General features: G+C 40.1%; 1 protein-coding gene across 1 annotated transcript in view; it reads left to right on the forward strand.

Moving 5' to 3' along the window:
- Nucleotides 1–18315, forward strand: part of PDZRN4 (PDZ domain containing ring finger 4) — a 248803-nt gene that overhangs the window by 219260 nt on the left and 11228 nt on the right. The window contains exons 6-8 of the mRNA XM_086740010.1: nucleotides 10902–11000; nucleotides 13287–13349; nucleotides 16817–16918. Of these exons, the coding sequence (XP_086596136.1) occupies nucleotides 10902–11000; nucleotides 13287–13349; nucleotides 16817–16918 (264 nt within the window). The remainder of the gene's footprint in view (nucleotides 1–10901; nucleotides 11001–13286; nucleotides 13350–16816; nucleotides 16919–18315) is intronic.

Raw genomic sequence — 18315 nt, forward strand, 5'->3', positions numbered from 1 at the left:
GTAGAGCCCCCACCCCTTGGACAGAGCATTGTTTTTCCCACCATGTGGAATGGAGATAACCCTCGGTTTCTTTGTGGGTAAGCTACCAACCAAATCCATTCTGGCAAATCTGACACCCAATGTGATTTGTCCTTTTCGATGCTGTTTATGAGAAGTCAGGACAGTCTTCTGTCAAAATTGATAAGTGAGAAGGCAGTGGGGAATGCAATTTTATTTGTAACAGCACAGCTGCCAGCAGTTCCAGCTTGTTTACATCGAGGCTGGCTCTGTCTTGCTCCATAGCTTTTCTATTTAAATCCAAATAGCCCCCGAGTACATTGTGGATGTGCCTGTCTATGTGAAATCTGCATAACAGAACATACTGGGAGTGTTAGAGAAGGGAAAAAAGAACTTATTTCTTTAGGTTATTTTCACAACTTGAGAATGTCAGTCGCTTTAAAAGTGAAATCTTGAACTCTACCAAGTCTCCATAGGCATTGACAGAATGGGTTCTAAACCTGAATTATAATCTGCTAAAATCCTATGATGCTTGTGACCTTCTGTGGTGAAGGTACCAGAGGAGTTAAGAGCTTTGTTGTTTGCATGGAAGCATTCTTTTTCCAGTGGAAGTGGCCAGTGTTTGTAAATTAAATCTACTACAAACATTTAAATATGTTTTCATTTGATTTAATTTAAATTTAATTTAGTTTTTTAAGACAGGCTGAGAGAGTTGGGGCTGTTCAGCCTGGAGAAGAGGAGGCTCTGGGGAGACCTGATAGCGGTCTTCCAGTACCTCAAGGGGGCCTACGAGAAGGACGGGGAGAGACTGTTCAGTAGGGCCTGTTGTGACAGGACTAGGAGTAACGGTTTCAAAATAGAGGGAAGTAGATTTAGATTAGATATTAGGAAAAAAAATTTTACAATGAGGGTGGTGGAACACTGGAACAGGTTGCCTGGAGAGGTGGTCGATGCCCCATCCCTGGAAACATTCAAGGCCAGGTTGGATGAGGCTCTGAGCAACCTGATCTAGTTGGGGATGTCCCTGCTCCTTGCAGGGGGGTTGGACTAGATGGCTTTTGAAGGTCCCTTCCAACCCTAACCGTTCTATGATTCTGTGATAAACACAATTTGATTAGTCGTGAAAAGAATGCAGAAGGATCCTGCAGTGACCTGTGAAGGGGAGGCCAGTGCCATTATGCTGTGTTTCACCCTGAATACTTCTGCTATGTAGCCTACAATTAACCTGTTTTGCGTAGTTATTAACGTATTTCCTGGAAAATCCTTTTGACAAGAGAGGGTAACTTGATGGCATTAGGATAGTTCTCTGGTCTAGGAAGCCTTTGTTTGCCTGTGGTATTATTTGCCTTCAGTCTGGCAGTCTTAGAATCCCCAGTGGTTTTGATCTTTTTTTTTATTGGTAACACTTAAGAAAGCTGCAGTGATGGGCATGTCTTCTGTATAGTCTCTCCTGTGAGCTGTTTCTTTACAGTAGCCCACCCTCAACACGCAATTACCATGGAGGTGAAGTGAGAGAGGGGTTTTATGTTTGACTGACCTAGCTTATGACAGGTGAGCTTTTCCAGCAAACTGAAAATTCTTGTTTCCTTTTGTCATTTCTCTTATTGCAGTTATTAATAACTAATTAGTCTTCTGTGTGATTTGTCATTAAAAGGTAGAGTCCCGAGATGGCTGTAAATGTCACTACTCTGTTTCTGTGAATTGTGGGGTCATCTGACACTTTTGCTTTCTCATTGTAAGTGTATATCCTATCACTGTGTTTTCAACAGTTGTAATCATGCACTCAAATGAATTGTTTGGTGATTGACAGACAAGCCTCTCTGCAGTGTAACTGACCCGCCTGGGATGCACTTACACACAGATATGTACACGCTGTATGTACCTATATACACATACACATACATTTACACACACATACTACCTCCCCTCTGTGCAAACAGACACATGCATGCACAAGTAAACAATTAAATTTTTAACACCCACCTCAAGCTTTAAAACAAAATATCTACCTTAAAATGAAGTGAGTTTGTTAAATGTACGCTGGAGGCACCACAGACTCTCTTCACCTAAACAGAATGAGGTAGCCCACAGGAAAACAGTAATTCATTGGATTTAAAAGATATTGTTGTGATTATTTCTACTGGCACTAGGATTTACACATTTTTTTTTCTGAGTATCCTCAAATTAGTTCTAGTCATTGTTATAGACATAACTGCTAAACACAGTCTAGCTAAGAGTTGGAAACATGGTTTGGATAAGATGAAATGCAATACTTGTTGGAAACAGCAAGTGTCTGTTTTAAGTGTGTAGTCTTACCTATTGTACATACCCTGATGATTTGTACATGACAGTCACAGCTCCTACTGCATGGTACAAATTCAGAGGTGAAATAAATGTTATAAAAGGAAGTCTAAAGAACACCATTTATTCTGATGATGATGCTTTTTTGTTGCAAACTCAGGCTATTGTTTCCTCTGTTTTACCCTCACAATCATTTGCAATGTATGCTTTTATGTAACGTATAATGCCATTCTCATCACTTCTGAATTTGAGATGAATTTTTCTTTTTAGTAGCTCTGCTGGTAGCTCCCTACCCTCCTAGGACTTCATTAGATTGAACTGTTCCTGTAAGAAAAGTGAAGGGATAGCTCTGGTTCTGTTTGTATTATTTATTTTTATTTCATGAGCAAAATTACTTGCCAATGATGACAAGTGTCTGGCATTATGAAGATTAAATATTATAAAAGGTAGCAATATAAATGACCGGTGATTTGGTAGTCTGGAAAATGTATATCCTTCCAGTCATGTGAAGGAAGAGACCAAGAAAGTGAATGCAATTACCGAGATGCTGCAAGGATGCTTGGCTGGTTGGAGATCCAGGTGCTTACGTCACTCCAAGTGATGAGATAAGCACTGCAGAGTTGAGATTACTAAACACAATTATGAGGTTGAGAGCGAGCTTTGCTTGGTTTCCATAGTTTGGAGAAACCTTGAGCACGAAGCTCATAAAATTGATCTGACTTTGCAGGACAACCTTCTTATAGTAACCTTGACAGAAAGTGTGAACAGCAGCCAAAATTCAGCTATGCTGGAGGTCAATCTCACCCATAAAGATGCAGACACAATACTGAAGAATGAATCTTACTTTTAAGGTGTGTGTAGTCCCTGTAGTCCCTGTGCACTTCTGTTCGATGCTTCAGAAGAGTGACACTAGCTTAGATGGATGAGGATTTTTTTTTTCAGTGTAACTACTTTATTAAAATAAGTCAGGCCTTAATGTACTTTCTCAGTTAATTCTTCATTGAGTTATTCTGTATGTACTCTGTTCCTGGCCTTTTGTGCTTCATTCATTCAGTTAATCGTTCTGTCAATTACAGCATTAGCAAGATGAACATTAAAACAGCTGCCCAGCTATTACTACAGGTAAAAAGGAAAAGCAAAGATAAAAGTAACTATTTTTTTCTCATTTTGCTTTATTATTTTGGCTTTGTTTTCTCTTTTTCTTAGAATTTATGGTAAATACTACACTCCTCCACCTTGGATCATCAGTTATTAAGTCCACTCATTGCAGTCAATAAGCCTTGATTTCTTCCACAAGTTCAGTCAGGGCTACAACACAGAATAAGTAGCCTGGTACAAAGACACTACTTTACAAGTGCTTGTGAAAGAAACTGAGGAGAACAAGGACATAATCATAAAACTTGTCAGCTAAATCTTGGTGTATTTTAGCATTTGCAAACTCTTAGGTCATCCCAGCTATGAGGTAAATTGTGTAAAGCGTTTGGAGCTCTGCCTCATAATGGTCCGTAAAGGGGTAGAATATAAAAGTGGCAGAACATAAAGGTGTTCCAGCTCACACCTGTGGTTGTTTCAGAGTATGCACGTGGTGACTTATTTAGTGATGGGTAGTAATTCACTAATTGGTGATAACTGCATAGTTCTGGGTGGCTATGAAGATAAATTTAATTTATTTATTTATTTAGTTTGTTAGTTTTCCTCCTTGACATTGCAGTAATAGCAACTAATGACAATTCGTAATCTGGTTTTGATCCAAGAGATAATAATAATCATTCTATAGTACAGAAAAATTGCCAAACCTAAAACGACCTCCATAGACTGCCTCTCTCTGAATTCTTTTGCCTTAGAATACATTATTGTGGGCTTTGTAGATGGAATTTGTCATCCACCTTAGAGACTTGAGCCAAGATGCAGCTCTTTCATACATTTTAAGATTAATGTAAATTATATCTGAATTGCATTGTTTGTTTCACCACACAAGGACTTTTCCAGACTGGCAGTTTTTTTACCTTTCTTCTGGTGAGGTAGGAATCCTTCTCCAGTATGCTGTGGTGACTTCCATTTCTAAAAGCTATACGTGTACTGTTGAGTTGGCTCCTAATTTAGAACCTGGTAATTTTGTACTTAAAGTAGAAAAACTTCCCTCCTTTCCATCTTTTTTTTTTCTTCATTCAGGATAGTTGTTCGAAGAGGCGAGGGAAGAAAGCACAATGTTTTGGTTTTAGAGGCTGGGCTGTGCTGTGCTGGTATATAACATGCATGAAAAGCTGACGTTCTTTTCTTCTAGAGATAATGGAGTTAAATGCAACAAGATAGATGGTACTTAATGCTAAGAGTTTAAATAGTCGACTGTATCATAAACAGAACATGTTTAGAATCCTCTGTCTTACCATGTCACAAAAACACAAGCTCTGAACTATGAATCACAGGTTTTGAAACATCTTTCTGTTACACTGGAGAGTAACACTAATTAAAATTAATTTGGTATTTCACTACGTCTCAATGGTGAGATGATTTTCTCATTGGAATGAGGACTGAAATGTTAACTGAAATGATCACACACCATCCATTTAGAAAAAATACCGTTGTGTTTTGATTCCATGCTGTCCCTTCTAATGGTGTTACCAGAGTTCATGGGACCCATTACTCTGATATACTGTACAGGTGAAGGGAACTCAATAGCTATTACGATTTTGATAGTCTCTCTTGGTCCTTTCAGTGGTGTGCAACAATTGCTATAAAGGCAGACAGGGAATATTGGAGGGATGTGGAGTATTTATAATATTTCTACAGTGCCTTTCAAACACTCTGTAATAATTTATTCTTTTGTGTCCTGCTACTCTGGTGGTGTTCACCTTGTTTTCTGCTTATAGATAAAGAAAACAATTCACAAAAAGTTGCATGAGGTGACTGCACCAAAGCAGTTACAATTGAAAAGGGAATAGGGACTTAAAGGCAGGAAACTTCTGCAAAAATGCTAGAAAAACTTATGAGGCAAGATCTTACTAATTTTTTTTTCAAAATTATGATGAATTTGAGAGGGTAGGGAAATTTCCCTCCCTCAGTACAAATCTTCATCCAGGGAAGAATCTCAAACATATGCCCAGTAATCAAAAATACACCCAGTGATTTTGCAGAAAATTTACATTTCTTGATCTTGTAACCAGTTACTTGTATCGATAAGTTCATCCTCTATCATTTGCCACAGTAACATTTTTTTTAAGGTTTCCTTATTAAAGGTTTCCATTGTGGAAATGGATCACTATGTTTCCCTACACAAATGAATTGCAAAGGGGATCAGCAAGTTTTCTTGTCAGTATAGTCTCAGGCGACTTCCAGTCCTAGGACACCATGTTTGGATGTGAGGTAGCCAAGTGTAGAGTTTACCTTTGCCATACTATAGAATAACGTTGAATAATGGGTTAACTCTTCTTAGTTACACTGATCTCCATTAAGTACAGTAAACTAGTCTTAATGCATTTCACAGGCAGTATGTCATGAGTGGACAGAAATGAAAAATGGACATAGAATGAGATGAGACAATATTCTAGGGTCCAGCAACTGGATCTAAACTTTTTCAGATGGGGCAGTGTTATTATCCTTAAACCTCCATTGCACTAGAGCAGCCCAAGAGTTACAGTTCCATGGAAAGAATTCAATCAAAGTCTTTGCTAATTCTGTGAATATAGTAGGTCAAATTCCACAAAAATATTATAACAGAGAGTGTCAGGCATTTCCTGAACCAGTTTGTTCCCTGACAGTTCCTGAACAAGGGGCACATCAGATCTCAAGTTTATTCTGAGCTTTAAAACCACCCAGTTGCCCCCAAACACTGGAAGTCCCTGTATGGGCTTTGAGAGTCTCCCACCTTGGGAAGAAGGTAGCTTGCTGTTCATCACAACTAATTTGCATTGAGCTCTAATTTTTTGTTTACCTTATTTCCCATCTATACAAAAATTTCTTCTCATCACATAGAAGTGTGAGAAGGCAAGACAAACAAAGGATTGGAGGATGAGAGAGAGGAAGGAGAACACAGTAGCAGTAATAACAGGTTATTTTGGTTGTGCCCAGCTGTATGCATGATTCATACATAGTGAAGCCATCACTTTAGTAGATGGGACTTCCTGCTTACCAGGCAGTAATTTTTTTACAGATTTCTATAGGTGAGATAACAGGATGAGTTATAAAGTGAGAGTTAAGGGAAGGTGATGCAGGGGCTGTGTGGATGTGGGCACTTACTGAGAATGGCAATGTTTGGGGGAAAATGGGAGAAAAGGGTGAGTGAGGCTGCTCTCTTTGAATGTGGGTGAAGGGTCACTGAGGGAAAGAGTGAACTGAGAAGGGCTTTGAAGATGAGGACAGAAGGATTGCATTGGTGGAGAGGGATGCCAGAGTGGGATGGTTCGAATGGAGGTGAGAGAAGCTGATAGGCAGTGATGAGACAGGCAGAGCTAAGCCATGCTATAAATGGATTGAACAGTGTTGAACAGGAAGTAGCTAATCCTGACAGAAAGTGGGGGAAGAATTCAAAGGTGTGCATGGCTTAGTAGAGATCATTGGCAGAGTGGTCAGCAAAGAGAAATGGAGCAGAGTAAGCTTTCTATGTCTGCAGTTATTCCAGCACAAGGTCACCAGATGAATAACTCTTGTCAACATCTCTTGGGTGCAGCAAGAAGAAATGTTACCAACTTCCCTTTTAGATTGCAATCTGTTTTCCAGTGTGTGGAGGGAAAATGTGAAGAGTTCAGAGGTCTTTCTGCCCCAAAAGGACTGTTTAAGAATGGTCACTGAAGAGTTCATGGTCTGTTTTCTAACAGACCATCAGCTTTACTCTATATAATTTAACTTTTAGTAGAAAGATCCATTACAACTACAAACTGATGCAAACTTTTACAAGGTATCCTTTGATAGTCCTAACCTCTTTTCAGCAATCCTAGAAAGCCAACAGCCCAACTGATGACATTTATAATCTACTTCTCTGCCACTTGAGAGAAATGACAGTATTAACCTAGCCTTCCCTCGCCAAAGAGGTGGCAGCCGCTAGTTTGGTCTTACATCTCCTGAGGCTGACAGCCTGTAAACTGGTTTTCCATCACTGAAGTGAATGACAGCCTTTAACTGGGAGCCAGAGGCTACAGCCACTACTCCATCACTTTAGAGGATGACCAATATAACCAGTTTTCAGTCCTTCAGGAGCATGACCTGCACGTCTTCACTGTCTTTTATCTCTGAAGAAATGAGCTACATGGAAATGTGCATCCCAGTCTTTCAAGACTTTCTTATTCTAATTTCCATGTCTATCTTTTAACCAAATAATTTATGTCAAAACAATTTAAAGTATTGTCTTCACTGTGGCGATGCACTGAATTATTGTTCGCCCACACAGAGAAGAGAAGAAGCAAGTCACAAATTTAGCAATTTGGCATTGATTTCTGTCACTTGGCAACAGAATACTCTTCATGTTGAGAGGTGGCTACCCCAGAGTGCCCAAAAGAGGGGGAGGCTGTCATCTCCCGAGCTCTCTCCTCAGTCCCTCTCCTTCCACCGTCTGTCTGTCAGCACACTTCATGAATCTCCAAATACTGTTTCTCACAGATTTTTTTAAATGCTGAATTTTGAAGACTGTCAGTTCAGTCTCTACATGTACACACACAAAACCTGAAGAGAAAGCAACTATATGTGTGTGTGTCTGTGTGTGTGTGTGTGTGTGTGTGTGTGCGCATGTATCTAAAGGGATTTTGGAAAAGGAAATGAAATTCTTAAAAATTCATTACTGCTGCCAAACTTATTGTTTCTTCTGCTAAAGACTAGTTGGGAAAAAAAAAAACACTAAAAAGCATCTGTCACCAAACACAATGTCAAATGCTTCTAACCATGATGGTCCAGGTTCTCTAGTGTCTCAGTTGCTGCTCTTCTTTTGGAGTTTTTTCAGATGTGCTTGTTATATACAGCTAAAGATCAGACTTGTGGACTTTTGCTCTGAGAGATGATTTAATATTTACGAAAAATGTTTTTAAATTTTCCAAAGATATTTTGTTAACCCTGAATTTTTTTAATGTGACCAGGATGTGTCATGTTTGCTGTAAAAAAAGAAGATGCCTTGAGGTTAGTAGTGCAGATGTGCGGTGGGAAAAAGGTAGTCATCTTGAAGAGACCTCATCCACCTTTTCCCTCATGCTGAATGAGATGTTACTTCACTATGTACTTGAGTCTAGACTGGGAAAGACAAAATGTTTATGGGCCTTTAACACCAGCACCTCAGTCATAGGTATCTACAGCTTCTAAGTGGCCACAGCCATGTGCAGTCATCAGACTGTGCCCCACACGGTCATTTAGGGAAGAGGTAGTCCCAAGAGTACCAAGTACAGATCTCAGCTCTAAGCTCTGTTACAGGGAGGAGAAACAAAGCTGTGGCAACTCAAGCTCTATGCACAGCCAGGGCTGGTGCATCCCAGTCAGAGGATATTAGTCACTGATATTTGTCACCAGCTGGTTCCCAGAGTCAGTTTTAGCAAACCTCTTGGACTTCCAGGATGGAGCCTCTAGGGTCATCCTTGTTTTCCTTTGCTCTTTCATGCCCTAAGTGGTTAAATCATTCTGCTCATTGAGTGAGCACAGTGAAAGGATTCAGTTTCTTTGCAGCCTGAAACATTCATGCAGCTTTGTAGTAACAGTTTGAGACAAATCATCCACAAGAACTTCAGGGTCATTCCTGACTGAAGAAATTATGTGCAGAGCAGTCCTTAGGGTCCTTGTCCAGCCTCTGCGCAGGGAGACGGGAGGTTGTGCCAGCAGGACAATGAAAGTCAATGGTTTCAGCTTGTGCACAGCTCCTCATTTGCCTTGATTTAAAGGTCCCCATCTCAGTCCTTTATGGTGTATTTAGGCTTCCTTATAGGCCTCCAAGGGACCACAAGCTTCTTTATTCCTTAAAAGTATACCTTGTTGCTGTAATTGAAGCCATTTTGTAACTGTAATTTTCCCCTAATATTACAGTTCTAGTCAAGTGTTCTTTCCCTCTGGAGGCATCAATTATTATGGGTTTTGAACAGGCCTCCCTCCAGTACACATACTTTGACTCCCAGTGCCAAAATCCCATCACTGCAATTCTCTTCCCTAATAAAACACGGTCCCATGTTTCTTCTTTCAAATCCAATCTATAACATGTACTAGTGACTAATTCTACTTCTTACCACCCTGTTTAAAACTTCTGATATTAAATAAAACACTGAAGAATACTACAGGTTTTATGAAATCTTCTACATTTTCTTAGTTTTCATTAGGACATTGAATGTACAAAGTCCAGGGAGAAGTTTGCAGGGTTTATGCAGGTACTGAACCCATGTAGATGTGTACGTTGGTGAGGGAGCAGGGGAGTGAGCCATAGCAATGTGCTTTGTGGAAGATTTTCAGCTGAAATGAGAACGGCACAGGTTTATCAGCTAACCCATGTGTGTAAACTGCAGGTTTTTCTGTGAGTTGTGGTATTTTGACACCTGGTCCCTGCAACTTGATTGGACTCAGTAGTGAGTCCTCACTGCTGTGCACCCTGTGCCTGTTTGTGAACCAGTCTGTTTGACATCTCTGGGAATGGGGGGGAACATGCTCTGTATCACAGACTGAGAACTGAAGTGTGGGTTTGTCTCTCATCTTTTTTTTGCACAGTCATGAGAAGCAGAAGCTGTTAAGCTGCAAATGTCACCTCCAGATTCCCTTTAAATACATATATCAACTAAAGTTTCCCATTTGCAACCAAGCTAATACTCTGTGTTATTTGATTAATCATGCTTTATTACAATTATTGGTTTCACAGTGTTCAAACCAAATGCAGCTTTGCATTTTTGTGAATGATTCCCCTGTGAAACCCTAAAGATACTTAACTCAGATGGGTGTATGTAGTAGTTATCACCACACCATCTGCCCTAAAACTTGCACTTTTCATGAGATGCCACTGCTGGGACATCTGGCACTAAAAATATGTTTTCTGCATCATCTCACAGTTGAGAATGCCACGGCTGTTCAGCTCCACAGGAGATTCCTTGAAGCATCCTTCTCTTGTCTAACAGCTTCTGCAGTGAAGCTATGGCACTAAACTGGCCAGGGAAGGAATTATGCTATTAACAGAAGGCTGCGTTTTTGCTTTATGGCTTGGATTGCTGTTAGAAGGGAGTGGCACTTGTGTGATGGATTGATTGATGTGTAGCCAGTCTGTCTTATATCCTATAAATCAATAGTTGGTGTGATAGGACTAAAATGACTATGTAATATACTGTAAATCAGCTTCTATTATCCAAAAGCAAAAAAAACTGCAAAATCAATGCACAGCCATATTTCTCAAAGTTGGGCATGTCTCACTGAACTGTTTCTGTATAGCTTGAACCTGCAATGTACTGGGATTTCTTTCCTAATTCACAGAACATTTTCTCCTTTAAAGATGTGTGTAAAATATTGTGTCTTGAGAGTGGGCAGTACGAGCAGGTCACACAGTATGAATACGAGTATGTCCCATATGTATGAGTATGTCAGTGGCTTGGTGCTCCCTTGTGCCACACAATTTTTATGCCCTTGGCAAAAGCCACCACATGAGCTCGTGTGTTTTCTTGTAGGAGGTGGAACTGTGCCGCATTAGCAGCCAGGAGAAGCTGGGGCTGACTGTCTGTTACAGAACAGATGATGAGGAGGACACGGGGATCTATGTCAGCGAGGTAAGGACACGGCAATGGGGAGGAGCGTGGGAGATACTGTGGTGGAGAGCTGAACATGCCAGGGAATGTAAGAGCAAGTGTTCTGAGACCAGAGCGCAGAAGTGTCGGCCATCAGCCAACGCGTGTCACTTTCAATTCATTTAGATTATCAGTTTAAATTATGTTGCTCAAGCAGTGCAATTATTACTAGTGAGCTTCTTTAATGTGAATGCTTTTAACTACAACATCATAGTTAGGGAAGTACAAAGCAGTCTGAGCATGGTCTGAATTTTGAAAGAAATCTGCCCTTGTGATGGAAATCAGGCAGAGTTTTTAAGGAGCAAAGTGTTTTCTCCACACTGTGCTTGCATCGTCCCCCTGCCACAACCTCAATAATTATAACAGTAGATAATCATTATTTTGCTATTTGTTTTGTTACTATTTTGTTTTGTTATTGGTTTTGTCACAGTTGTGGTACACACAGACATACCGCAGGTGAGTGGAGAGAGTAGCTTGAGAGAGGAATATGTAGGAAAAACTAGGATTTTTTTTTTTTTTTTTTTTTTTTGCCAGACAAAAAATAGAATACTGGATACTGAGATGGGATGAACTCTCAGGTTTTCACTGGCTTCCAAAACATGGCATCCAAGACACATCACAGGGTGTCAGTGTTTCACAGCGTCAGTCCACCAGATTTCCAGGAACACTAGCTCACTTGGAGTCTCCAGCCATTGAAAGAGGGTTGTTTTTCTCCATAAAGCAGAACTCTTGTGGGTCCAAGGTCACTGGGGAGTCCAAGCTCACTAGTGATTGTCCTGCATGAACTATGTTCCCAGTTTGCTGTTTTTGTGACACGTTGAACCAAATTTGGACATTAGGAAAATGTTCCTCACTGAGAGGGTGGTCAGTCACTGGAACAGACTCCTTCGGGAAGTGGTTTCGGCACCAAGCCTGTCAGAGTTCAAGGAGCACCTGGACAATGCTCTTAGTCATCTGATTTAGTTTTAGGTAGTTCTGCAAGAAGCAGGGAGTTGGACTTGATGATCCGTATGTGTCCCTTCCAACTTGAGATCTTCTATAATTCTGTGATTCTAAATTCTGAGTGAAGCTCATGGGCAGAGAGGATCCATAGAGAGAATTCTCCTACATATCAGTGAACAGGGATGAAGACAAGATTGCACATTTGCAGGCCAGCAGAAATGTCAAAGAAGCTGAAAAGCATGGCCTTGGAACAAAAATGGGGAATTAATATAAAACTAGCCAAGAATAAGTCTTCCACCAGTTGTATAAGCACTGCTGTTAAAGTCTGTTTGACCTTATGAGGACAAAGAAAGTGCAGGAATCTCTTAACACACTCCAGGATTATATCTGAAATGTGCTGGCTTTCCTACATGGTAGAAATTTTTCAGACCTTTTAAAGTGAATGTAATTATATTGTCTTTCGTACTTGATTAAGCACTTCAGAATCATTTTTTTTCTGTGACAATGCACAAGAAGAAAATAATATCTAACAGCTGTAGAGGATGTAACCTGCAAACCAAATGCTCAACTCAAATGTTTGGTTTGAAAAAATAGCTTAAGGCATGATGAGGCAAAATAAATGATTTAAGATAACCATCAAGTGAAAGGTGATAGATCGAATTGCCGTGCAATGAACAGTAGGTCATTGCTCAAGGATGAGCTATAGTGACGTTGATAAACTGTTAATAAACCCCTAAACATCTATTTAGGTTAAACTAACTTAAAATTAACTGACTCAGACCAGGAACGATATACAGTACCTGTGAGTGATCTATACAATATAGATCCTTTGGGGTTTTTTTGCTGTTTCCTCAAGAGCTGTAAAGTTCCAAAGGAAATAACACATTGATAACGGAGATAATAATTTAACAGTAAATGTTTCCATGAAAGAAAAAATAAACCTGCTCTTTTCCCAAAGGCAGGACTGTTTGTATAGAGGTATCAACTGCTGCAGAAGCACCTCAGTCCATAGTGCACTTCCAGAGAAGAGGGGCTCTGTCATTAATTCTTAGTCCTCTGGCAGCTGAAGGTTAATGCCTGATGGTGGCATAGGAAAGTATTACTCTGAAAATCATATGCTCCCAACCCTTTCTGTCTTTAGGCTTTTATCTGAAACAAGCTGATATGATTATTTAAAGAACTGTTGAGTTCATATGACTTTAAAGGAAATTTCAGATTGCCTCCGTACAAAGTAAAAATAGTACTTTTTCAAACTGTGTGATTGTGCAGCTGTTATTTCCAGTATAAATCTTTCCGTGTTCTGTTACTGGATATTGTCCTGTGCAGGTTGATCCCAACAGCATTGCTGCCAGAGATGGCCGGATCCGTGAAGGAGACCGCATTTTGCAGGTATGTGACAACAGACTCTTCCTTAAACTCTTTTTTCAGACAAACGCACATTGTCGTCTTCTCTCTGGACTGTTAATGAGGGAAGGTAGTTCTCTTTGTTACTGTGATCGATGAGAAAATCCATGTCTGTCTGTTTTTTAACACAATAGCCAGGAGCTAGAGTGAGTGTACTGAAAAATGAGAATGACGAACTCGTTCTGCCTCATGCCCTTATGTCCCACATCTTTTTTTTTTGCCATATTTATTAGCAAATCTCATTTCCAATGTGTTCATCTCAGTGTCAAATTCTGAACAGGGATCCTGCAGACATAAATATGGATGTCAGAGACTTGCTGATCATTCACCGATCGCATAAATTTGGGTAAAACTCACTTGTGCTGAGCATAGATGGTAAGAGTTTTCATATAAAAAATGTGCTGTTAGTGAAAGGTGATCTTGAACATACTTTAGGAGGGAGTTCGTTAGGCTTTTGTTAATATTTTCTTTCCTCCACTGATAAAACATTGCTTTTCTGAGTTCTTTTCTAATCCACCATCTTGGCTTTTTTTCCACCCTTTTTTTTTTCTATTGATGTACTCATTTAAGGAGCTAGAAAGGCAGTGAGTTTCTGTTTTCAGCTGGCAGTGGATAGTGCATTTTTTGCCCTAGTGACAAAATCACAGAACAGCTACCACAGAAATCAGTAGACTGGAAAGTCTTTGCTGTATTGTAGCATTTTAGTTCTGGTTCCCAGTTGATTTCCCTTGTATTTTGACCTTTTTTCACTGAAGCCCCAGAAGTAGTTCCTGGTGTGACAAGTCAGTCTTCTGTAGTCAGTTCTGTAATTGCCCTTCATTAATTTAGACACGTGAGCTTTCAGGTTGTCTCAAGATCAGCCTGTTTCTTCCCTCTGGTCTTTTCATTTCTCCAGGAAATGTCTTTGCTGAAACCTGTACCTGTATCTCTTACCCTGCTGTCAGCTTTGGGAATCTAACTAACACAACAGGGTGTACAAACTGGCTTTGCAAAGTGGCCTATCTTTTGGAGAGCACATAATAAGTTACATTTTAATGTCAAGGCTCATTCCAGGGCTGCTGGTTTATTTTCTATGTAGTTGGGAATGTGAAAACATTCCAGGACAGATGGTGTTCCTGCCTCCAGAAGACACAGATGCCACAGTGCGAGGGCAGTGAGTTCCTTGGTGGTATCTGGAGTGATGGGACCACATCATGGGGTGCAGCTAGGAGTGGAAAAGTCAGTACACTGTCTTCTGCGTCTTTCTCTAAAATACCTACTGAAGAAAGCAAACAGGATATAATGGTATTTTTAACTTTCAAAAATCAGGGAAAAAAAATCTTGTTTGTTTGTCCAAATTGAAACAACTTTAATTCCTACTCTATTCATTTCAAAATAAAGAAATAGTGGGTAGATTCATTTTTTGCTCCTTTCCTTTCTTTCTAAAATTTCTGGGTGAAGTAGAGAGCCAACAGCAGCTCACGCAAATGTTCTCCAGTTCCGAATGAAATTCATTTCAATTGTGAGTAAAGACTCTGAGGATGAGAGAAAAGCATAGGTAATTCTGCTGTCCTTTTGTAGACTGGAGCATTACTTTAATATCAGTGCTGATATATAGCTATGAGTTTGATCATTAAAGTTAACACCCAGAGAGTTATGTGGGGTTTACTTTCATATCTGAAAACACATTGACCCTCTATCTACTCTTATTGATGAGATAACTCAGAGAAATAGAAGATGACATTGCCATTACGGGGGGATTACACTGAAGCTGGGAGAGAGCTGGATCCTTGAGTGTGGGGGCGTTTTCTGTGGGTGGCGGATGGCATTGGTTAAGGCTATGGGGGGATGCTCTGTTTTGTGTATTCCTCATGAAATTACAGCAGGTTTCCTCACATTTTTAAGGAGAAACTGTCCCCTTCTCATTCTCACAAACCTCAGACCTCTCCTGTGATCTTCACAGTCTCAAGCATCTGAGAACAGGCTGAGTATTTTACATCAGATGTTACAAAGTCAAGGGAAAGATTTTGTAAGGACAGTTCTAGTGAGACTTGCCTAAACTTCTGCTCTTCTTAGCTCTGACCTCCAGGCTGACAAGCACTGTCCGTGGGGGTAAGGTGCCGTGAGGCAGGATGAAGTCCCGCTCGTCCCCCGTGGTGGTGCAGTCGGCGTGGGATGGGCATCTCTAGACTGTGCCAGGCCAGCAGGGCCACCGTCTCTGTGGTCAGTGAGGGGCAATTGCTCGGCTGATAGGAATGGCTGGAGCAGCCATTGTTTGGAGTTGTTTGGAACAAGCTGGAGATCTGCTCCTGGGCCTCTGTGACTGCATCTCTGCTTTTCAGGTTAGGGCAGCTCTGTGTTACCAAATGGCTGTCTGGTCTCCCACAGACCACAGCTATCCCTTCTTGTAAGCTTTGAAGAGTCTCAGGCATTTTGCTTGTTGCCAGTTAGGTGATCAGGGTACACTGGGGTTTTCTTTAATCTGAATCTGTCCTTGGTTTTGAGTCAGGGCTTTCTGGCCAAACATAAGTGCAGAAATGCAACTTTTTCCTTACTTTTCAGCCAGGAAGTTCCTGCTACTTTGAAATCAAACCCTTACCAGATTTTATTCCCCCCAAATACTCAGATCCTTCTATCTTCCAATTTTGTTTTAACTCATTTTCAGAGAGATCAAGTTGATTTTCTTTTTGTTGCCACAGTGAAAACAATCTACTCCTTGTGCTGTGAATTGGACAAAACCAACTACCTATAGAAAATAAGATTTCTATTTGATTCCCTCAATAAAGGGTTTTGGACCATGCAAAATGTGTTTGTTACCATGTAATCATGGATGTGACTGTTTTAATGAGGTGACAGAATAGTAGAAAAGTAGTGAGAAAAGCACGTTCTCATCGGAGAACCACTTTTATTTTTATTATCCTCTTGTAAGGGGGATACATATGTTTTGTGTGGTTCTGGATACTAAGCTGTCCTCACAAATATGAAATGATTGAATGGAGCAGCAATAAGCAGTGGCCTGTAAGTATTGCCTGGCGAGAGATAATACCATAGCTCTCTAATTGGCTCTCTACCAGCATACAGTGTGACTGATTTCAGCTGTAGCATTACCAGTCTTGCTTCCACCAGCACTATTATCTCAGAGTGACACTTCCATTACTCTGAACGGAGAAAGATGAACGTCACCTGTCAGGGGCTGGTTAATTGTGTTGCTAGATGTATGTTACCAGGGCGCAGGTTGGACATTTATGAACATAACTGCTTCCTATGATGTCCGCCATCCTTCAACAATCGATACAGCTCTTACAGTAAGCGCATAATTGAGTGAAGGCACTTACCACTGAGGGGCTGAAGATGAGCCCGTTGCGCGAGTTTCATTGTCCATACATTCAGCACAAATGAGCTGATATCTGCCCTTTATTGTGTGTTGCTTTGTGGAAATAGAAACTAATGTGCCACTTTCATTTGTTTTCTAGATAAATGGCCAAGATGTCCAGAATCGGGAAGAGGCAGTGGCATTGCTCTCCAGCGAAGAATGCAAGAAAATTGTGTTGCTAGTCGCAAGACCGGAGATGCAGGTTAGACTAGGTGCACTGAGCCAGAACCTAGGTTGTATCATACATTCACTGTCACTGTAAGTAATGAACTGCTGAGAAATAAGGATGCCAAAGTTCCTGACAAAAGGAGGAAACAGATAATTGCAGAGCTTTGCCTCTGTTTAGCCAACAAAGAAAATAACATGATATTACTAGGGCTTGTTTTCCCGAAACTAAGCAATTCCTTTCCAGCAGACAGGGTAAGCAGGTATACAAATAAAGGTGGCAGCACTAATATGATATTAGTAAAATATGAACTAGAACTTGAAAATATATATTACTCGTTAGATGATTCTTATTTGTTCGGGGGATAAATTTCCCATACTTAGCTTAGTCACTTATATGAATTTACACAAACCTGTAGTTGGTCATTGGTGATGTCTCTTTTTATCCTATGTGCTTATAAGCAGGCATGTAACAATTTATGTACCAATTATGGGACTTTCACTGCAATTCCATTCACCAAACCTGGATCTAATTGTTTTCAAAGCACCCTGGTCACAAAAACATGCTTGAATCTTGGGAGGTGCCTTTTCAAAAGCTTTTAGAAACATTTCTATAATTTCAAAAATAAAATTATGCCAATGCCAAGAATCTTGCCATGCCAAGGATTTTTTATATCGTTGCAGGGGCAGATGTTAGGTTGATCATCAGACAAAAGGAGAAGAAGAGTGGGAGAGGAGTACTGTTTGTACTTCCCATTATATTCTGTTTATAGGCCATTGCAAAGCAAAAAGACATCATGTTGTCACTGTTCTCTCCATCTGCCAACAATTCAGAGTTGGTTATGTTGCCATTTGTCTCTCATGCTATTGATATTCTCAGTCTCACTAGCTGCATACTCTGTATAAATTAAATTGAGTAAGTGTAATTCAGTGCCATTTGGAATCTCTACTTTAATACAGTAGTTATAAAGGAGTCACAATTTCAGCATTCATTTCCTTTATGTTTTTCTGGAGTCTAAACAGTTCCCATACAACTAGTGACATAGGACAGCAAAGAAAGCCATGCATCAGTTTATATTGCAAAATTGTAGTCCTCACTGGAAGTTGCAGAAGTTTTGAAAGAGTTGTTTCAATATTATTCTTACTATTTTTCACTAAGATTTGTTTTTCAGTAAGGAACAGAACACTTATAAAATACATGCCCAAGGAAAGCTTATTCTCTGTGTTTGTTTAGACTGGTCAACATTAAAAAGTTACATCAGTATGAGATAAGGGATTACTTAGCTGTACTGATATAGCTTCCCGTATCAATGCTCCTCTCAAATTATAAAAGTGTGTTTTGGTTTGGGCTTGAGGCGTTGGTGTTGGGAATTTTTGTTTAATTTATGTGTTTTAAGAATACATTCCTACAAAACTGAAGAAAAAGCCATAGTG

This window comes from Chlamydotis macqueenii, chromosome 1, assembly GCF_036417535.1.
Source record: "Chlamydotis macqueenii isolate bChlMac1 chromosome 1, bChlMac1.mat, whole genome shotgun sequence".
Lineage (NCBI taxonomy): Eukaryota > Metazoa > Chordata > Aves > Otidiformes > Otididae > Chlamydotis > Chlamydotis macqueenii.